The 22,739-nt window shown below is 47.5% G+C and overlaps 1 protein-coding gene across 1 annotated transcript; it reads right to left on the bottom strand.

The window, feature by feature from the left end:
* Window positions 1–777: 777 nt before the first annotated feature.
* Window positions 778–21,182, bottom strand: LOC311104334 (mitochondrial dicarboxylate carrier-like). Its single transcript, XM_084146147.1, has 11 exons — window positions 20,762–21,182; window positions 15,477–15,596; window positions 13,797–13,911; window positions 7,990–8,038; window positions 7,467–7,508; window positions 7,310–7,353; window positions 7,132–7,202; window positions 6,923–7,015; window positions 5,940–6,017; window positions 3,528–3,584; window positions 778–1,971 (listed from the first exon to the last, which is right to left on the bottom strand). The coding sequence occupies exons 1-11, from the start codon at window positions 20,849–20,851 to the stop codon at window positions 1,870–1,872; spliced, it is 861 nt and encodes a 286-aa protein (XP_084002273.1). The 5' UTR covers window positions 20,852–21,182; the 3' UTR covers window positions 778–1,869.
* Window positions 21,183–22,739: the final 1,557 nt, after the last annotated feature.

The following is a 22,739-nucleotide window of genomic DNA, read 5'->3' as shown; positions in this document are numbered from 1 at the left end:
GTATAGTGCACACTCATGCAAAACCACATCCTGATCCCCCCCCCCCCCCGGAGTCAGAACACTGTCTTACAGCTGAGAATGTTGGCAGGAACTGAACTAGAACCACAACATTCAGCATCAAGTTTGAAAATCCTTTCTGAAGATCTCTACTTTTCTTATAACAAAAACAAAACTAGGGCCTGTTGAATATCCATGTAACATATGTAACTAGCTATTAATATCCATTTAACATATGTCACTAGGTGTTTAACATATGTAACTAGGTATTAATATCAATTTAACATATGTCACTAGGTGTTAATATCAATTTAACATATGTAACTAGGTGTTAATATCCATTTAACATATGTAACTAGGTGTTAATATCCATTTAACATATGTAACTAGGTGTTTAACATATGTAACTAGGTATTAATATCAATTTAACATATGTCACTAGGTGTTAATATCCATTTAACATATGTAACTAGGTGTTAATATCCATTTAACATATGTAACTAGGTGTTAATATCCATTTAACATATGTAACTAGGTGTTGCAAGCTGTCCATCACTTGGAAGTGTTGATCCAGTCCAGAGTTTCCAGTGTTTTAGAGAGTTGGGGAACTACAGAGTGACGTCGGTGGATGATGTAAAACAGAGAACATTAAACACAGCCAGACACCTAACCTTGTGGGAGACCTATACAGTCGCTTAGTACTAGAGTTAAAGCTATTACCATATAGAACAGAGATAGGCAGGGAGGGAGGCAGGCAAGCAAGCAGGCAGACATGAAATAATCTCTGTAACAAGCATATTTATTGACATATTGGTTTTATTACTATACAGACATTCCTTTATTTCTCAGTCCATTCATTGGACAAATAAACTGGCTTCTTACCATTGTTGTTTTGACAGTCAACTGACCGAGCATAAATGAAGCAGGAAGTAGCCATCTTGCCATCATCAATGTGAAATATGCACTCGTCCTATCGGCATTTAAAAACAGCTTGCAACATGTATTTTACAATACAAAAACATATGGATCTTTGGCAGTGGCGTGAATAACAAAACTCCTCAAACACACTCCCAAACAACCGACCCACTTATACACGTTAAGACCTGGTACAGCGATCATAGACGTCTGCAGAGTACGCATAGACCAGTGTAACGGTGCCCTCTAGCAGGTTAATTCTACAGAGGCTGTTCCAGTTCAGATGGATTACTTAAATCGGTGTCCCAAATGGATCTATTCCCTTCAGTCATTCACTAGGCTGTATCCAGAAACCCCCCTTTCAGTCATTCACTAGGCTGTATCCAGAAACCCCCCTTTCAGTCATTCACTAGGCTGTATCCAGAAACCCCCCTTCAGTCATTCACTAGGCTGTATCCAGAAACCCCCCTTCAGTCATTCACTAGGCTGTATCCAGAAACCCCCCTTCAGTCATTCACTAGGCTGTATCCAGAAACCCCCCTTCAGTCATTCACTAGGCTGTATCCAGAAACCCCCCTTCAGTCAGTCACTAGGCTGTATCCAGAAACCCCCCTTCAGTCAGTCACTAGGCTGTATCCAGAAACCCCCCTTTCAGTCATTCACTAGGTTATATCCAGAAACCCCCCTTTCAGTCATTCACTAGGCTGTATCCAGAAACCCCCCCTTCAGTCAGTCACTAGGTTATATCCAGAAACCCCCCTTTCAGTCATTCACTAGGCTGTATCCAGACGGTGGGATTTAGGATGGGGAGGTGGGAGGTTGCAGGTGGATTAAAGCTGCCTGCTCACGTAGAACAAAACAGGGAACAAAGGGAGTAGGTGTGGCCTGGCAGTCCTGACACAGAGGTCACATTTCAGACTACTCAAAAGGTGATCAGGTGGTGACCCCTAACCATTCTCAGGTGACGATCCTGATGCCGCAGCAGGTCCTGAGCTGCTCTAGGAAGATGAAGGTGAGGACCGTGTGAGGGATAAGACGGATCCCTGCTGGAACCAGACCCTGAAGAGAAGCAGGACAGGACAGTTAATATATGTATGATTAATGGTTCAGACAGTTACTAGGTAACAGTGTGAGGGATGAGATGGACCCCTGCTGGAGCCAGACCCTGAAGAGGAGAGAGACCATAGGTTTACCAGTCTGTATGGCAGGTGGTGCACTGTGTGTGCTTTTTCAAGGTGAGCAGTGTGTTTAAAGTAGAGAGCAGCGCTCCTTTTAGAGGGCTGCTGGGTGTGAGGGCTTTGTCTCCAGCCTTTTCTGTAACAAATCTGATTCAGGTCAGTTAATGTCTTAAGCCCCCCACAGACTGTAGACCTAGACCCAGACCTGGACTAAAGCATCCACCAACTCCTGGACAGTCTGTGGTGCAACGTGGCGTTGGTGGATGGAGCGAGACATGATGTCCCAGATGTGCTCAATTGGATTCAGGTCTGGGGAACGGGCGGGCCAGTCCCATAGCATCAATGCCTTCCTCTTGCAGGAACTGCTGACACACTCCAGCCACATGAGGTCTAGCATTGTCTTGCATTAGGAGGAACCCAGGGCCAACCGCACCAGAATATGGTCTCACAATGGGTCTGAGGATCTCATCTCGGTACCTAATGGCAGTCAGGCTACCTCTGGCGAGCACATGGAGGGCTGTGCGGCCCCCCAAAGAAATGCCACCCCACACCATGACTGACCCACCGCCAAACCGGTCATGCTGGAGGATGTTGCAGGCAGCAGAACGTTCTTCACGGCGTCTCCAGACTCTGTCACGTCTGTCACGTGCTCAGTGTGAACCTGCTTTCATCTGTGAAGAGCACAGGGCACCAGTGGCGAATTTGCCAATCTTGGTGTTCTCTGGCAAATGCCAAACGTCCTGCACGGTGTTGGGCTGTAAGCACAACCCCCACCTGTGGACGTCGGGCCCTCATACCACCCTCATGGAGTCTGTTTCTGACCGTTTGAGCAGACACATGCACATTTGTGGCCTGCTGGAGGTCATTTTGCAGGGCTCTGGCAGTGCTCCTCCTGCTCCTCCTTGCACAAAGGCGGAGGTAGCAGTCCTGCTGCTGGGTTGTTGCCCTCCTACGGCCTCCTCCACGTCTCCTGATGTACTGGCCTGTCTCCTGGTAGCGCCTCCATGCTCTGGACACTACGCTGACAGACACAGCAAACCTTCTTGCCACAGCTCGCATTGATGTGCCATCCTGGATGAGCTGCACTACCTGAGCCACTTGTGTGGGTTGTAGACTCCGTCTCATGCTACCACTAGAGTGAAAGCACCGCCAGCATTCAAAAGTGACCAAAACATCAGCCAGGAAGCATAGGAACTGAGAAGTGGTCTGTGGTCACCACCTGCAGAACCACTTCTTTATTGGGGGTGTCTTGCTAATTACCTATAATTTCCACCTGTTGTCTATTCCATTTGCACAACAGCATGTGACATTTATTGCCAATCAGTGTTGCTTCCTAAGTGGACAGTTTGATTTCACAGAAGTGTGATTGACTTGGAGTTCCATTGTGTTGTTTCAGTGTTCCCTTTATTTTTTTGAGCAGTGTATGATAACAGTTACCTTGTAGAAGGCATTGGGTCCCAGTTTAGCTGTATCTGTCATACAGTGTAGCAGCCCCTGAAACAGAAGAATCAGAATCCAAGTCAAGAAATGACACTTCTTATTGCAAGCTGATGGTTGATGGTTGAAAACAACCCATGCCTAACTCCCTCCCTCCCAATCCCTCCGTCCCTCCCCTCATTTCCCATCCTCCCAATGCCTCCGTCCCTCTCCTCATTTCCCTTCCTCCCAATCCCTCCCCTCATTTCCCATCCTCCCAATCCCTCCCCTCATTTCCCTCCCTCCCAATCCCTCCGTCCCTCCCCTCATTTCCCATCCTCCCAATGCCTCCGTCCCTCTCCTCATTTCCCTTCCTCCCAATCCCTCCGTCCCTCCCCTCATTTCCCATCCTCCCAATCCCTCCCCTCATTTCCCTCCCTCCCAATCCCTCCGTCCCTCCCCTCATTTCCCATCCTCCCAATCCCTCCGTCCCTCCCCTCATTTCCCATCCTCCCAATCCCTCCCCTCATTTCCCTCCCTCCCAATCCCTCTGTCCCTCCCCTCATTTCCCATCCTCCCAATCCCTCCGTCCCTCCCCTCATTTCCCATCCTCCCAATCCCTCCCCTCATTTCCCTCCCTCCCAATCCCTCCGTCCCTCCCCTCATTTCCCATCCTCCCAATCCCTCCGTCCCTCCCCTCATTTCCCTTCCTCCCCTAATTTCCCATCCTCCCAATCCCTCCGTCCCTCCCCTCATTTCCCATCCTCCCAATCCCTCCCCTCATTTCCCTCCCTCCCAATCCCTCTGTCCCTCCCCTCATTTCCCTTCCTCCCAATCCCTCCGTCCCTCCCCTCATTTCCCTTCCTCCCAATCCCTCCGTCCCTCCCCTCATTTCCCATCCTCCCAATGCCTCTGTCCCTCCCCTTATTTCCCTTCCTCCCAATCCCTCCCCTCATTTCCCTTCCGCCCAATCCCTCCCCTCATTTCCCTTCCTCCCAATCCCTCCGTCCCTCCCCTCATTTCCCATCCTCCCAATCCCTCCATTCCTCCCATCATTTCCCATCCTCCTAATCCCTCCGTCCCTCCCCTCATTTCCTATCCTCCCAATCCCTCCATCCCTCTCCTCATTTCCCATCCTCCTAATCCCTCCGTCCCTCCCCTCATTTCCTATCCTCCCAATCCCTCCGTCCCTCCCCTCATTTCCCATCCTCCCAATCCCTCCCTCCCTCCCCTCATTTCCCATCCTCCCAATCCCTCCCCTCATTTCCCTCCCTCCCAATCCCTCCCCTCATTTCCCTTCCTCCCAATGCCTCCGTCCCTCCCCTCATTTCCCATCCTCCCAATCCCACCCTCCGTCCCTCCCCTATTTCCCATCCTCCCATCCCCTCATTTCCCTCCCTCCCAATCCCTCTCCCTCATTTCCTTCCTCCCAATCCCTCCGTCCCTCCCCTCATTCCCATCCTCCCAATCCCTCCGTCCCTCCCCTCATTTCCCATCCTCCCCAATCCCTCCCCCTCATTTCCTCCTCCTCCCAATCCCTCCGTCCCTCCCCTCATTTCCCTCCCTCCCAATCCCCCCAGACATTTCCCATCCTCCCAATCCCTCCCCTCATTTCCCTCCCTCCCAATCCCTCCGTCCCTCCCCTCATTTCCCTCCCTCCCAATCCCTCCGTCCCTCCCCTCATTTTCCATCCTCCCAATGCCTCCGTCCCTCCCCTCATTTCCCTTCCTCCCAATCCCTCCGTCCCTCCCCTCATTTCCCATCCTCCCAATCCCTCCCCTCATTTCCCTCCCTCCCAATACCTCCGTCCCCTCATTTCCCTCCCTCCCAATACCTCCGTCCCTCCCCTCATTTCCCATCCTCCCAATCCCTCCGCCCCTCCCCTCATTTCCCTTCCTCCCAATCCCTCCGTCCCTCCCCTCATTTCCCATCCTCCCAATCCCTCCCCTCATTTCCCTCCCTCCCAATACCTCCATCCTTTCCCTCATTTCCCTTCCTCCCAATCCCTCCGTCCCTCCCCTAATTGCCCATCCTCCCAATCCCTCATTTCCCTCCCTCCCAATACCTCCATCCCTCCCCTCATTTCCCTTCCTCTCAATCCCTGACCGTCAACAACAGAACTGTCAGAGCAATGACAAGCAGCAGCCTGACAGATAAAGGCTCCATGTACTTGACAACATCAGAACAGCAGCTGCCAGAGGTGGAGAAGGGTTAGATTCACACAGTGATATCCCTAGACAACATCTACACCAGTCCTGTGGAGTCAGAACCCACATGAATGCACATGTTTACTCTATCCCTGTAGCAACACACCTGATTCAATAGCCTTTGACTAGTTGAATCAGGGGTGGTATAGTGTTGGGCTACAGTCCTGCGAGTACCTAGGACTGGAATTGAGAAACCCTGATCTACAGTACATACACACACACTTACCACATATTCCCCTTTTGAGTTCATCAGCCTGGTCTTCAAGACATCCAGTGGTTGGCACAGGACAGTGGCACAGCCTCCCTACACAGAGAAGCAGAGGGCATTACACAACACTACCCACATCTCCCGTCTCCCTACAGAGAGACAGTCCACACAACACTAACCCACATCTCCAGTCTCCCTACAGAGAGAAGCAGAGGGCATTACACAACACTAACCCACATCTCCAGTCTCCCTACAGAGAGACAGAGTCCACACAACACTAACCCACATCTCCAGTCTCCCTACAGAGAGAGAGAGTCCACAACACTAACCCACATCTCCAGTCTCCCTACAGAGAGACAGAGTCCACACAACACTAACCCACATCTCCAGTCTCCCTACAGAGAGAGAGAGTCCACAACACTAACCCACATCTCCAGTTTCCCTACAGAGAGAGAGTCCACAACACTAACCCACATCTCCAGTCTCCCTACAGAGAGACAGAGTCCACAACACTAACCCACATCTCCAGTCTCCCTACAGAGAGACAGTCCACACAACACTAACCCACATCTCCAGTCTCCCTACAGAGAGACAGAGTCCACACAACACTAACCCACATCTCCCGTCTCCCTACAGAGAGACAGAGTCCACACAACACTAACCCACATCTCCAGTCTCCCTACAGAGAGACAGAGTCCACACAACACTAACCCACATCTCCAGTCTCCCTACAGAGAGAGAGTCCACAACACTAACCCACATCTCCAGTCTCCCTACAGAGAGACAGAGTCCACACAACACTAACCCACATCTCCCGTCTCCCTACAGAGAGACAGAGTCCACACAACACTAACCCACATCTCCAGTCTCCCTACAGAGAGACAGAGTCCACACAACACTAACCCACATCTCCAGTCTCCCTACAGAGAGAGAGAGTCCACACAACACTAACCCACATCTCCCGTATCATTGCTTTACTAAAGAGTAAACTGGACACTCACTGCGATGAGGCTGGCCAGGAAGTGTGTGAGAATGTTGTCTTGCATGGCTCCAGTCCCCAGAACCAGCTGCTTGGCCTGGTCATAACAGGCCAGCTACAGACAGATCAAATATAAGTCAAATCTAGTTGAAACATTTTGGACAAAGACACACACACATTAACACCCACTAACACCCCCCACAGACACACACAACCACCATAGGACCTCACCTGTCCAACAGTGACCAGTGCTCCTCTAGTGGATGCCATTGTGGTTCCAGAGAACAGCTTCTTCATTCCCTCTATGGAGAAATACTGTGTCATGAGTGCAACTGCGTCCCTTCAAATCGTCCAGTAACTTCAATCTCGCCCTGATCCCAATGATCCCCATCAATTAAAACGTACTTACCCTCTTTCCATACCCGGAACAGTCCATCCAGTGCATGGGCATAACTGTAAGAGATGGGGAAGAAACAATTGTGGAGGTCAAAATCTCTCAAAACATGATACCAAATACTTAATAGCATTTTGTAAGTTATCATATGATTTTACTATATTTAACTCACTTTCTCCTGAGTTCTAGCGGTACTTTAACATCATTCTGCATTCTGGATGGGGAAAATATATGGCAAGTATGAATGTTTTTCCCTGTACATTTGGTTAGTCTATAGCAGGGATGGGCAACTCCAGTCCTCGGGGGCCTGATCGGTGTCACACTTTGGTCCCTGCTAACACACCTGACTCCAATAATCAACTAATCATGATCTTCAGTTTAGAATGCAATTAGTTTAATCAGCTGTGTTTGCTAATGTGACATCACTCCAGCCACTCCCCCCCCCGAGGGCTGTTGTCCATTCCTGATCTATTGAATGGTTGAGTAAAGCAATATACTGCATGTCATCACTGACATCTAGTGGACATAATCAACCATGGACGACTGCAATACAATTCTTATGATCTATTGAATGGTTGAGTAAAGCAATATACTGCATGTCATCACTGACATCTAGTGGACATAATCAACCATGGACGACTGCAATACAATTCTTAAATATACAATCAGTAATTATATTTCTAGATATGACTCACCTGACATTAACCATGTCTGCTGGGGTCCCAATAAATCCACCTGCAAATCCTACAGACAAACAGACAGATTGTCACGCCCTGACATAGAGATCTCTAGTTGGTTTGGTCAGGGTGTGAATATCTAGTATGTGAATATCTATGTGAAAATTCTAGAATGTGTATTTCTATGTTGGCCGGGTGTGGTTCCCAATCAGAGGCAGCTGTCGATCGTTGTCTCTGATTGGGGATCATACTTAGGTAGCCATGTTGCCTACCTATGTTGTGGGATCTTGTTTCTGTGTGTTTGATGTATAGCCTTTAGAACTTCACGTTCAGTTGCTTTGTTATTAACAGAGAGCTCAGTACTTAGAGCAGAGGCTGGCGAAGCCAGGTTGCAGAGCCAACTCCCCGCACTCGCTTTGAGGAGCGTGTGACCGTGCAGGCACCAGGCTATGCGCCGGCGTTGCGTACTGTGCCGCCAAGGCACCTTCACAGACCCGTGGTGCGTGTTTCCAGTCCGGCACGGCCCGTGCCTGCTCCTCGCACCAAACCAGTGGTGCGTGTCTCCAGTCCGGCACAGCCCGTGCCTGCTCCTCGCACCAGACTAGTGGTGCGTGTCCCCAGCCCGGTACGGTCCAGTCCAGGGTCAGAGCAGTCCGCTCCACCGGTGCCAAGTCCAGCCCCGGTCAGCTGCTCCAGTCCAGAGCCAGAGCAGTCCGCTCCACCGGGGTCCAGTTCAGCGCCGGTCAGTGGCTCCACTCCAGAACTAGACGTCAACCCCTCTCCAGGGTCGGGGCCTCCCACACCAGGGTCCAGACAGGGCTTGGTGCATCGCGGGGGGATTGCCGGTCCAGGCCCAGACGTCAGCCCCTCTCCAGGGTCGGGGCCTCCCACACCAGGGTCCAGACAGGGCTTGGTGCATTGCGGGGGGATTGCCGGTCCAGGCCCAGACATCAGCCCCTCTCCAGGGTTGTGGCCTCCCACACCAGGGCCAGACAGGGCTTGGTGCATCGCGGGGGGGATTGCCGGTCCAGGCGCAGACATCAGCCCCTCTCCAGGGTCGGGGCCTCCCACACCAGGGTCCAGACAGGGCTTGGTGCATCGTGGGAGGACAGAGGGGAAGCATTGCGCCGGGGACCAGATGTGCAACGGGGAGCCAGAAAAGGAGAGGACAGTAAGGTTGACGTCGTGCCCGGAGCCGCCACCGAGGCTTAATGCCCACCTGGACACTCCCCTAATGAGTCAGTTTTGCGGCCGGAGTCTGCACCTTTGGGGGGGGGGGGGGGGATACTGTCACGCCCTGACATAGAGATCTCTAGTTGGTTTGGTCAGGGTGTGAATATCTAGTATGTGAATATCTATGTGAAAATTCTAGAATGTGTATTTCTATGTTGGCCAGGTGTGGTTCCCAATCAGAGGCAGCTGTCGATCGTTGTCTCTGATTGGGGTTCATACTTAGGTAGCCATTTTGCCTACCTATGTTGTGGGATCTTGTTTCTGTGTGTTTGGCTTGTTTGATGTACAGTGAGGGAAAAAAAGTATTTGATCCCCTGCTGATTTTGTAAGTTTGCCTACTGACAAAGACATGATCAGTCTATAATTTTAATGGTAGGTTTTTTTTAACAGTGAGAGACAGAATAACAACAAAAAAATCCAGAAAAATGCATGTAAAAAATGTTATAAATTGATTTGCATTTTAATGAGGGAAATAAGTATTTGACCCCTCTGCAAAACATGACTTAGTACTTGGTGGCAAAACCCTTGTTGGCAATCACAGAGGTCAGATGTTTCTTGTAGTTGGCCACCAGGTTTGCACACATCTCAGGAGGGATTTTGTCCCACTCCTCTTTGCAGATCTTCTCCAAGTCATTAAGGTTTCGAGGCTGACGTTTGGCAACTCGAACCTTCAGCTCCCTCCACAGATTTTCTATGGGATTAAGGTCTGGAAACTGGCTAGGCCACTCCAGGACCTTAATGTGCTTCTTCTTGAGCCACTCCTTTGTTGCCTTGGCCGTGTGTTTTGGGTCATTGTCATGCTGGAATACCCATCCACGACTCATTTTCAATGCCCTGGCTGAGGGAAGGAGGTTCTCACCCAAGATGACGGTACATGGCCCCGTCCATCGTCCCTTTGATGCGTGAAGTTGTCCTGTCCCCTTAGCAGAAAAACACCCCCGAAGCATAATGTTTCCACCTCCATGTTTGACGGTGGGGATGGTGTTCTTGGGGTCATAGGCAGCATTCCTCCTCCTCCAAACACGGCGAGTTGAGTTGATGCCAAAGAGCTCGATTTTGGTCTCATCTGACCACAACACTTTCACCCAGTTCTCCTCTGAATCATTCAGATGTTCATTGGCAAACTTCAGACGGGCATGTACAGTGGGGAGAACAAGTATTTGATACACTGCCGATTTTGCAGGTTTTCCTACTTACAAAGCATGTAGAGGTCTGTAATTGTTATCATAGGTACACTTCAACTGTGAGAGACGGAATCTAAAACAAAAATCCAGAAAATCACATTGTATGATTTTTAAGTACAGTGATCCCTCGCCACTTCGCGGTTCACTTATCGCGGATTCGCTATTTCGCGGATTTTCATAATGCATTTTTTTTTTTTTGGTGCATTGTGCTCTGCATTCTGATTCGCTAAAAACTCACTCCCGCTTCTTGTATCAAAACATGCTACGAATTGTGCTATCATTTTGTCGTCTCGTGCAGTTATGTGTACGTACATAAAACAGCTTGGCAAATTTACATTAAATTGGCCAAATTATCTTGTAATTTCGAACATCTCCTAAACCCATAATGTCGACGAAACGGCCTGGACCGACAAAAGCACCTGCGGATGGGCCCAAACGGCGGAAGATGCTACCTATCTCAGATAAAGTTAAACTTCTGGACATGCTAAGGGAAGGTAAAAGCTATGCAGCCGTTGCTCGCCATTACGGAATCAATGAATCGAGAGATGAGGAGGAAGGACTAACGCTTGGTCGCTTAGCAACCATGGTGCGAATGGCCACTGAACTTAAGCGAGTAGCTGAGGAATGGGACCCTTTGATGAGCCGTTCATTACAGTTCTCCAACGTAATCGATGGTGGCATGTCGGTGTACAAGGATCTTTTTGCAAAGAAGAAAAAAGAGCGACAACAGCTGCCTATCACTATGTTCTTCTCCCGAACAAACACACCTGCACCGCGGGCTTCAGAAGAAGAGAACACTGCAGAGCGCAGTCAGGATGCAGCGGCCCAGTCTGAAGAGCAGTGAAACGGCCTACACGTGAGTCACTGTATTTGTATACATGTAATAGTTGCTAATTGTAAAAAAAAAAAGTTTTCTATTTCGCGGATTTCACTTATCGCGGGTCATTTTCGGAACGTAACCCCCGCGATAAACGAGGGATTACTGTAATTAATTTGCATTTTATTGCATGACATAAGTATTTGATCACCTACCAACGAGTAAGAATTCCGGCTCTCACAGACCTGTTAGTTTTTCTTTAAGAAGCCCTCCTGTTCTCCACTCATTACCTGTATTAACTGCACCTGTTTGAACTCGTTACCTGAATAAAAGACACCTGTCCACAACCTCAATCAAACAGACGCCAACCTCTCCACAATGGCCAAGACCAGAGAGCTGTGTAAGGACATCAGGGATAAAATTGTAGACCTGCACAAGGCTGGGATGGGCTACAGGACAATAGGCAAGCAGCTTGGTGAGAAGGCTACAACTGTTGGCGCAATTATTAGAAAATGGAAGAAGTTCAAGATGATGGTCAATCACCCTTGGTCTGGGGCATCAATGATCATGAGGAAGGTGAGGGATCAGCCCAGAACTACACGGTAGGACCTGGTCAATGACCTGAAGAGAGCTGGGACCACAGTCTCAAAGAAAACCAGTAGTAACACACTACGCCGTCATGGATTAAAATCCTGCAGCGCACGCAAGGTCCTCCTGCTCAAGCCAGCGCATGTCCAGGCCCGTCTGAAGTTTGCCAATGACCATCTGGATGATCCAGAGGAGGAATGGGAGAAGGTCATGTGGTCTGATGAGACAAAAATAGAGCTTTTTGGTCTAAACTCCACTCGCTGTGTTTGGAGGAAGAAGAAGGATGAGTACAACCCCAAGAACACCATCCCAACCGTGAAGCATGGAGGTGGAAACATCATTCTTTGGGGATGCTTTTTTGCAAAGGGGACAGGATGACTGCACCGTATTGAGGGGAGGATGGATGGGGCCATGTATCGCGAGATCTTGGCCAACAACCTTCTTCCCTCAGTAAGAGCATTGAAGATGGGTCGTGGCTGGGTCTTCCAGCATGACAACGACCCGAAACACACAGCCAGGGCAACTAAGGAGTGGCTCCGTAAAAAGCATCTCAAGGTCCTGGAGTGGCCTAGCCAGTCTCCAGACCTGAACCCAATAGAACATCTTTGGAGGGAGCTGAAAGTCCGTATTGCCCAGCGACAGCCCCGAAACCTGAAGGATCTGGAGAAGGTCTGTATGGAGGAGTGGGCCAAAATCCCTGCTGCAGTGTGTGCAAACCTGGTCAAGACTTACAGGAAACATATGATCTCTGTAATTGCAAACAAAGGTTTCTGTACCAAATATTAAGTTCTGCTTTTCTGATGTATCAAATACTTATGTCATGCAATAAAATGCAAATTAATTACTTAAAAATCATACAAAGTGATTTTCTGGATTTTTGTTTTAGATTCCGTCTCTCACAGTTGAAGTGTACCTATGATAAAAATTACAGACCTCTACATGCTTTGTAAGTAGGAAAACCTGCAAAATCGGCAGTGTATCAAATACTTGTTCTCCCCACTGTATATGTGCTTTCTTGAGCAGGGGGACCTTGCGGGCGCTGCAGGATTTCAGTCCTTCACGGCATAGTGTGTTACCAATTGTTTTCTTGGTGACTATGGTCCCAGCTGCCTTGAGATCATTGACAAGATCCTCCCGTGTAGTTCTGGGCTGATTCCTCACCGTTCTCATGATCATTGCAACTTCACGAGGTGATATCATGCATGGAGCCCCAGGCCGAGGGAGATTGACAGTTATTTTGTGTTTCTTCCATTTGCGAATAATCGCACCAACTGTTGTCACCTTCTTCACCTTCACCGTCTTGTAGCCCATTCCAGCCTTGTGTAGGTCTACAATCTTTTTCCTGACATCCTTGGAGAGCTCTTTGGTCTTGGCCATGGTGGAGAGTTTGGAATCTGATTGATTGATTGCTTCTGTGGACAAGTGTCTTTTATACAGGTAACAAACTGAGATTAGGAGCACTCCCTTAAAGAGTGTGCTCCTAATCTCAGCTCGTTACCTGTATAAAAGACACCTGGGAGCCAGAAATCTTTCTGATTGAGAGGGGGTCAAATACTTATTTCCCTCATTAAAATGCAAATCAATTTATAACATTTTTGACATGCGTTTTTCTGGATTTTTTTGTTGTTATTCTGTCTCTCACTGTTCAAATAAACCTAACATTAAAATTATAGACTGATCATTTCTTTGTCAGTGGGCAAACGTACAAAATCAGCAGGGGATCAAATACTTTTTCCCTCACTGTATAGCCTTTAAAACTTCACGTTCAGTTGCTTTGTTATTTTGTCGAGTGTTTATTATTAACATTAAACATGTACGCATACCACGCTGCACCTTGGTCCAATCCTTTACACAATGAACGTGACATATGGTGGATGTATAATCTTGGCCCAGGTCAGTAGTGTGAAAAGTGTATGACAGAGCATTACAGAACTAATCATGTTGTCATTAGAGCCAGCCGGTTTAGGTCTGTGGTTAAAACACAGTGTGAAAATAGTGTGTACCTCCAACCAACCCCAGAAGGACCTTCTGGTAGAAGGGCATGGGACCATGGGTCCTGTCCTTCATCTGATCACTCACTGTCTCATAGATGGCGAAGCGGGACAGAGAATATGTCATCTGGGGGAGAGAGAGACAGAGACAGACACAGAGAGAGACAGAGAGCGAGAGAGAGAGAGAGAGAGGATAATAACTGACTATTGATCATAGAGACATTAGAACTTACAGTAAATGACAAGAAGTGTATTTAACATAATACTCTTGCTCTTGGAGGTGATGGGTAATGGTGGTGGTGGTGGTGGTGGAGGTGATGGGTAATGGTGGTGGTGGTGGTGGTGGTGGAGGTGATGGGTAATGGTGGTGGTGGTGATGGGTAATGGTGGTGGTGGTGGTGGTGGAGGTGATGGGTAATGGTGGTGGTGGTGGTGGTGGTGGTGGTGATGGGTAATGGTGGTGGTGGAGGTGGAGGTGATGGGTAATGGTGGTGGTGGTGGTGGTGATGGGTAATGGTGGTGGTGGTGGTGGTGGAGGTGATGGGTAATGGTGGTGGTGGTGGTGGTGGTGGTGATGGGTAATGGTGGTGGTGGTGGTGGTGGTGGTGATGGGTAATGGTGGTGGTGGTGGTGGTGGAGGTGATGGGTAATGGTGGTGGTGGTGGTGGAGGTGATGGGTAATGGTGGTGGTGGTGGAGGTGGTGGAGGTGATGGGTAATGGTGGTGGTGGTGGTGGAGGTGATGGGTAATGGTGGTGGTGGTGGTGATGGAGGTGGAGGTGATGGGTAATGGTGGTGGTGGTGGTGATGGGTAATGGTGGTGGTGGTGGAGGTGGAGGTGATGGGTAATGGTGGTGGTGGTGGTGATGGAGGTGGAGGTGATGGGTAATGGTGGTGGTGGTGGTGGTGATGGAGGTGGAGGTGATGGGTAATGGTGGTGGTGGTGGTGGTGATGGGTAATGGTGGTGGTGGTGGTGGTGGAGGTGATGGGTAATGGTGGTGGTGGTGGTGGTGGTGGTGGAGGTGATGGGTAATGGTGGTGGTGGTGGTGATGGAGGTGGAGGTGATGGGTAATGGTGGTGGTGGTGGTGATGGGTAATGGTGGTGGTGGTGGAGGTGGAGGTGATGGGTAATGGTGGTGGTGGTGGTGGTGGTGGTGGTGGAGGTGATGGGTAATGGTGGTGGTGGTGGTGGTGATGGAGGTGGAGGTGATGGGTAATGGTGGTGGTGGTGGTGGTGGTGGAGGTGATGGGTAATGGTGGTGGTGGTGGTGGTGGAGGTGATGGGTAATGGTGGTGGTGGTGGTGGTGGAGGTGATGGGTAATGGTGGTGGTGGTGGTGGAGGTGATGGGTAATGGTGGTGGTGATGGAGGCGGAGGTGATGGGTAATGGTGGTGGTGATGGAGGTGGAGGTGATGGGTAATGGTGGTGGTGGAGGTGATGGAGGTGGTGGAGGTGATGGGTAATGGTGGTGGTGGTGGTGGAGGTGGAGGTGATGGGTAATGGTGGTGGTGGTGGTGATGGAGGTGGTGGAGGTGATGGGTAATGGTGGTGGTGGTGGTGTGTGTGGAGGTGATGGGTAATGGTGGTGGTGGTGATGGAGGTGGAGGTGATGGGTAATGGTGGTGGTGGTGGTGATGGAGGTGGAGGTGATGGGTAATGGTGGTGGAGGTGTGTGTGTGCATCTACCCACCTGTCTGCAGAGGGAGGCGCTGAGGCCGCTGTAGAGAGCCAGAACACCGTCTCTCTGCACCACACTCATAGTCATCCCCACCATCCTCATCCTCACCTCATGCTGCGTCTGGAGGTGCACCTGGAGGGGAACACATATTACATACCAGGAAGACAAACAGTAGAGAGGAGTTATGGCAATGTCAAGTTAAAATGCATCAACTGGAATTTAAAGTACACAGAGAACAATAACAGTCAAAGGCCCAAGGTCTAAATGTGTATATGACAGCTGGTGGAGGTGATGATGTCATAGGAGTTAACTCCAACTTTCTCCACCACCAAGAAAAGGAAGTCTACCAACACAACCAGTAAAGTGAACTGTATAATTCACTATTATTGAATATTTGGCTACTAGGAGTCTGATGAAGTGAACTATTAGGCCTAATTAATAGAAACACCATACCATTGGTACAATTCAGCCCATTTGCTATTTACGGAAGCCCTGAAGACTGTTGGAATAATCTCGCCCGAACGACTTATTTTTTTAAGTCGTTCAAACCAGATACTAAGTCATTGAAACAAGATACTGAGTCGTTTGAACAACTTATTTTGTTAGAATTACTTAATTGTTATTTTGTCTAATTAGGCCTCTTTTGATATGCAGTGCCAGTTGTGCTTGTCAGACCGTTGTTGCAGCCATGTATTTACTGATTCCATCCATTGATATGATTATTCATTGACAGTTATTTGATAGCCTAAAGCAGGGCTGATTTTGAATGCCAGAGCATGTAAGTGGGTCAACAAGATCTCACGATTTTACAAATTTTACTTCAGATTCTGATGTTTGACACCCTGGGTTGCTTCTAGCGCTCAGCATAGGAGGTTGTGTGTTCAATCCCAATGGTAGTCACACGTTTTTAATTGTTTTGTTTCAACCCTATCCCTTAACCATTCTGAATGAATGAATGAATGAATGTCTAAATTTAACATTGCAGTCGTTTTTTGGAAAACTATCCAAAACCTTAACCCTTAATTAAGCATTCAGAATTAATGAAGGATGATGCTGAGCAGGAGGAGCAACCCAGTGTGCCAAAAACACGTAGAAATGTGATGTTTGGAGAAACGTGGATAAGCGTCAGAATCTGAAGTGAAATTGGTAAAACTGATAGCTCGTTGGCCCACTTACATGCTCTGGCATTCAAAAGCAGCCCTATCAAAGAACTGTCAATTAATAATCATATCATTGGTCTGTATTTACCCCCCCACAAAAAAGAGAATATGCTAATTAGCTGCTAATGTGGCAATCATGAAGAACTACAAATGCCATGATGATCTGGACGAGACTGCCGAATCAAGGCAAAGGTAAGAATCTCTGGAATAACTATCTAATATCAGCTACATGTACTAATGAATAAATTGGCTACATTTCTTTAAATGGACAATTCTGTGAACTGTCTTGTGCAAGTTTTAAATTGACACAATACCTGTTAGCAAAGGTGTCAGCTAGAGATGATGTGCAGGAGCTTGCAGGGATTTGTAGTCTTTCATGATGTCTACTTTTATGCAAATTAGCATTTTCCAATCTAAGAATAAATAGAGCCAAATATATTGATAAAAGTCACCTTGTCTGAGAGAGATTTACATGGTTATCAAAACGTCACGCCAGGGTAAGCCTACACTAAACACAGCCCTTATTTTAAGTGTTTCTAAAAATCCCCCATGGGAAAAATGAATGGTGGAAAAACTATTTGAACCATTTCCCTGTTTGACCCCTTGGTTTGATGGGTATTATGACACCTCAACTATGTGGTCCTCTGTAGCTCAATTGGTAGAGCATGGCGCTTGTAACGCCAGGGTAGTGGGTTCGATCCCCGGGACCACCCATACGTAAAAATGTATGCGCACATGACTAAGTCGCTTTGGATAAAAGCGTCTGCTAAATGGCATAATATATATATATATAAATGCGGATATTGACTCTGCCACTTGAGCATACTTTTGTGGCACATTCAATTGCGCGCTGGGCTTCAGGACAAAAGGTTGAGGGTTCGAGCCGCACCCTGCATGTTTTATTACAATATCTTGCCTTGATCAGATCCACTCTACATATCTTATCTTGATCAGATCCACTCGGAAAGTATTCAGATCCCTTGTCTTTTTCCACATTTTACGTTACAGCCTTATTCTAAAATGTTATTAAATTGTACTTTTTCCTCATCAATCTACACACAATACCACAGAATGACAAAGTAAAAACAGCTGTTCAGAATTTTTTGCAGATTTAGAAAAAATTAAAAACTGAAATATCAAATTTACGTAAGTATTCAGAGCCTGTACTCAGTACTTTGTTGAAGCACCTTTGGCAGCGATTTCAGCCTCAATTCTTCTTGGATATGACGCTACAAGCTTGGCACATCTGTATTTGTGGAGTTTCTCCCATTCTTCTCTGCAGATCCTCTCAAGCTCAGTCAGGTTGGATGGGGAGCGTTGCTGCACAGCTATTTTCAGGTCTCTCCAGAGATGTTCGATCGGGTTCAAGTCTGGGCTCTGGCTGGGCCACTCAAGGACATTCAGAGACTTGTCCCGAGGCCACTCCTGCATTGTCTTGGCTGTGTACTTAGGATCGTTGTCCTGTTGGAAGGTGAATCTTCGCCCCAGTCTGAGGTCCTGAGCGCTTTGGAGCAGGTTTACATCAAGGATCTCTCTGTACTTTGCTCCGTTCATCTTTCCCTCAATCCTGACTAGTCTCCCAGTCCCTGCCGCTGAAAAACATCCCCACAGCATGATTCAGCCACCACCATGCTTCACCATAGGGATGGTGCCAGGTTTCCTCCAGACGTGATGCTTGGCATTCAGGCCAAAGAGTTCAATCTTGGTTTCATCAGACCAGAGAATCTTGTTTCTCATGGTCTGAGAGTCTTTAGGTGCCTTTTGGCAAACTCCAAGCGGGCTGTCATGTGCCTTTTACTGAGGAATGGCTTCCGTCTGGCCACTCTACCATAAAGCTGTGATTGGTGGAGTGCTGCAGAGAAGGTTGTCCTTCTGGATGGTTATCCCATCTCCACAGAGGAACTCTGTCAGAGTGACCATTGGGTTCTTGGTCACCTCCCTGACCAAGGCCCTTCTCCCCCGATTACTCAGTTTGGCCGGGCGGCCAGCTCTAGGAAGAGTCTTGGTGGTTCCAAACTTCCATTTTAAAATGACGGAGGCCACTGTGTTCTTGGGGACCTTCAATGCTGCAGAAATGTTTTGGTACCCTTCCCCAGAGCTGTGCCTGTCTCTGAGCTCTATGGACAATTCCTTCGACCTCATGGCTTGGTTTTTGCTCTGACATGCACTGTCAACTGTTGGACCTTATATAGACAGGTGTGTGCCTTTCCAAATCATGTCCAATCAATTGAATTTACTACAGGTGGACTCCAATCAAGTTGTAGAAACATCTCAAGGATGATCAATGGAAACAAGATGCACCTGAGCTCAATTTCTAGTCTCATAGCAAGGGTCTGAATACTTATGTAAATAAAGGTATTTCTGTTTTTTATTTGTAATACATTTATAAAAATGTATAAAAACCTGTTTTCACTTTGTCATTATGGGGTATGGTGTGTAGATTGAGGAGGGGAAAAAATAATGTAATCCATTTTAGAATAAGGCTGTAAGGTAAATAAATGTGGAAAAAGTCAAGGGGTCTGAATACTTTCTGAATGTACTGTCTCTTACCTTGATCAGATCCACTCTACATATCTTACCTTGATCAGATCCACTCTACATACAGCATCGTACCTTGATCAGATCCCCTCTACATACACCACCGGTCAAAAGTTTTAGAACACCTACTCATTCAAGGGTTTTTCTTTATTTTAACTATTTTCGACATTGTAGAATAATAGTGAAGACATCAAAACTATGAAATAACATATGGAATCATATAGTAACCAAAAAAGTGTTAAACAAATCAAAATATATTTTATATTTGAGATTCTTCAAATACCCACCCTTTGCCTTGATGACAGCTTTGCACACTCTTGGCAATCTCTCAACCAGTTATACAGAAGATGGCCCTATTTGGTAAAAGACCAAGTCCATATTATGGCAAGAACAGCTCAAATAAGCAAAGAGAAACGACAGTCCATAATTACTTTAAGACATGAAGGTCAGTCAATACGGAACATTTCAAAACTTTGAAAGTTTCTTCAAGTGCAGTCGCAAAAACCATCAAACGCTATGATGAAACTGGCTCTCATGAGGACCACCACAGGAATGGAAGACCCAGAGTTACCTCTGCTGCAGAGGATAAGTTCAATAGAGTTACCAGCTTCAGAAATCACATGCTTCACAGAGTTCAAGTAACAGACACTTGTCAACATCAACTGTTAAAAGGAGACCGTGTGAATCAGGCCTTCATGGTCGAATTGCTGCAAAGAAACCACTACTCAAGGACACCAATAAGAAGAAGAGACTTGCTTGGGCCAAGAAACACGAGCAATGTACATTAGACCAGTGGAAATTTGTCCTTTGGTCTGGAGTCCAAATTTGAGATTTTTGGTTCCAACCGCCGTGTCTTTGTGAGACGCAGTGTGGGTGAACGGATGAAAAAAAGCTAAGCATGGAGGAGGAGGTGTCATGGTGTGGGGGTGCTTTGCTGGTGACACTGTCTGTGATTTATTTAGAATTCAAGGCACGCTTAACCAGCATGGCTACCACAGCATTCTGCAGCGATACGCCATCCCATCTGGTTTGGGCTTAGTGGGACTATCATTAGTTTTTCAACAGGACAATGACCCAACACACCTCCAGGCTGTGTAAGGGCTATTTCACCAAGAAGGAGAGTGATGGAGTGCTGCATCAGATGACCTGGCCTCCACAATCCCCCGACCTCAACCAAATTGGGATGGTTTGGGATGAATCGGACCACAGAGTGAAGGAAAAGCAGCTCAGCATATGTGGGCAGCATATGTGGGAACTCCTTCAAGACTGTTGGAAAAGCATTCCAGGTGAAGCTGCTTGAGAGAATGCCAAGAGTGTGCAAAGCTGTCATCAAGGGAAAGGGTGGCTATTTGAAGAATCTCAAATATAACATATTTTGATTTGTTTAACACTTTTTGGGTTATTACATGATTCCATGTGTTATTTCATAGTTTTGATGTCTTCACTATTATTCTACAATGTAGAAAATAGTAAAAATAAAGAAATACCCTTGAATGAGTAGGTATTCTAAAACTTTTGACCAGTAGTGTATCTTACCTTGATCAGATCCACTCTACATACAGCATCTTAAATTAATCAGATCCCCTCTACATATCTTACCTTGATCAGATCCAAGGGGTGTGTAATGCAGGCAGCAGCACTTGAGGATAGTCCACCGAAATACCATCGCGACCTGCGTTTCTCCGACATGTTTCCAGGTGTCCTGTTGGTCAGTCAAACCCTAGAAACCGTGTCTGGGGCGTCTTGTGTTAGCCTACTCAGGACACCTGCGTGGCTTCACACTACCTTCTTTCAACTCCCTAGCTAGAGAATTATTGGCATGTGTCAGATAATCTCCAAAACTGGTGACTGACGATTAGTAGTAAATGTTTCCCGGTTCTTGCACCGTTCTTTCCGCGGCATTTCATACAACGCGCATGGCTTAACGTTGCCTGTATTAACTATGAAGGCTGTTAGCCTGGCTGACGCAATTTACAAGTTTAGTGTTAGCAGGCTACACCAACGTCTTTCAAACTAGTATGGACCTACTATGGAACGAAGGTGCCTCTAGACCAATGAGAGGATTCGATTAATCTGGCCCGGGTAGGCGTGTTTCCCACCGGGTGAAAGTTGATTGCATTCCTTTTGGAACCGGGCTACCTCCCGGGCGTGAACCAGGTGCACTGTTCAAAGCCCACGACGAAGTCGGATCAAAACTAGAGTGACGTAATTAGCACGTGAAGTAATGAGTAGGATTCTGTATTTTCACATGCAAACGTGATTGCTTTTGATAAAAACGCTTTATCTGCCTTGCGAAAACTAATTAGAAAATTCAAACATGTATTTAATGGTAAAGAGATGTTGTATGTTTCTGGATGATGCAACATGCTGCATTGTTGACAACATGATCGAGCTGTGCAGATTACTGTTTGATTTGAGAAATGCGCTCCTCCCACGTCACAGCCCATAGACTGGTGCCCCGCGGCTCAGCATAATCGAATCCGCCCAGTATCTCGTTTCGCAACAGCTGAGCTGAAGTAGACATTCAAAAGCCTCCCTAGTTACACAACCGCTCTAAGAACCAAAAATCTGATTTTCTTTCTATATCTGATTTTTTTCTGACTGTCCACACTCAGTTTTACATCTGACCCATATCAGATTTGCGCATTTTCACTGATGTAGCCTCTGAAGTAGCAAACAGATGCCATGCTCATTTAAAGTCACTGTTCCTACAAATGTTGGGGTGGTTGTCATGGTAATGGCAGGTCGTGAAAAAAACCATGAGCATCCAGACAGAGATCACAAATGGAGGAGGGGGTTTGTATCAGGGTTGAGATCCACTTAGGCTGCGTTCAAACAGGGAGCACAATTCTGATCGTTTTTTCCACTAACTGGTCTCTTTGGGGTTTTTTACCCCCCCTTTTCTCCCAAATTTCGTGATTACGATCTTGTCTCATCGCTGCAACTCCCCAACGGGCTCGGGATAGGCAAAGGTCGATTCATGCGTCCTCCGAAACATGACCCGCCAAACCGGGCTTCTTAACACCCGCTCGCTTAACCCGGAAGCCAGTTGCACCAATGTGTCAGAGGAAACACGTTCAACTGACGACCGAGGTCAGCCTGCAGGCGCCCAGTCCGCCTCAAGGAGTCACTAGAGCACGATGAGCCAAGTAAAGCCCCCCCGGCCAAACCCTCCCCTAACCCGGACGACGCTGGGCCAATTGTGCGCCGCCCTATGGGACTCCCGGTCACGGCCGGCCGGTAATGACACAACCTGGGATTATCTGATTAGTCAAAAGACCAATTAGTGGAAGAAATATCAGAATTTGGGCTGCTTGTGTAAACGCAGGTATAAATCGGAAGTCAAAAGATCAGATTCCATATGTTTTGTTGCTGTTTACACACTAGGGAAAAGATCAGATAGGTATCAGATGTGCAAATAATTGTCAAAAGATCTGAATTGGGCTGCCTGTGTAAACGCAGCCTAATTTGCCTTGCCAGCCGGTGTTCAAGTGGGAGTGCTCTTTTTATAAACCAGCCCACACTGGAAACATGATTGACATAGGCACGTAGGTTTTCCACAACTTTGATATACAGC

This window comes from Coregonus lavaretus (genome assembly GCF_964263955.1).
Source record: "Coregonus lavaretus genome assembly, chromosome: 28".
NCBI classification, from domain to species: domain Eukaryota; kingdom Metazoa; phylum Chordata; class Actinopteri; order Salmoniformes; family Salmonidae; genus Coregonus; species Coregonus lavaretus.
The sequence above is the reverse complement of the archived record's forward strand: the minus strand, read 5'-3'. Positions and strand labels throughout refer to the sequence as shown.

What these genes read in the sequence shown, in the direction of transcription:
- LOC311104334 (XM_084146147.1), bottom strand. Translation starts at nt 20,851, where the DNA reads ATGTCGGAGAAACGCAGGTCGCGATGGTATTTCGGTGGACTATCCTCA. An exon ending in ACCCCTTGGATCTGATCAAG is followed by an intron (nt 15,597 to 20,761) that starts GTAAGATATGTA and finishes GTTCCCCTCCAG; the next exon opens with GTGCACCTCCAGACGCAGCA. An exon ending in GCGCCTCCCTCTGCAGACAG is followed by an intron (nt 13,912 to 15,476) that starts GTGGGTAGATGC and finishes TCTCTCCCCCAG; the next exon opens with ATGACATATTCTCTGTCCCG.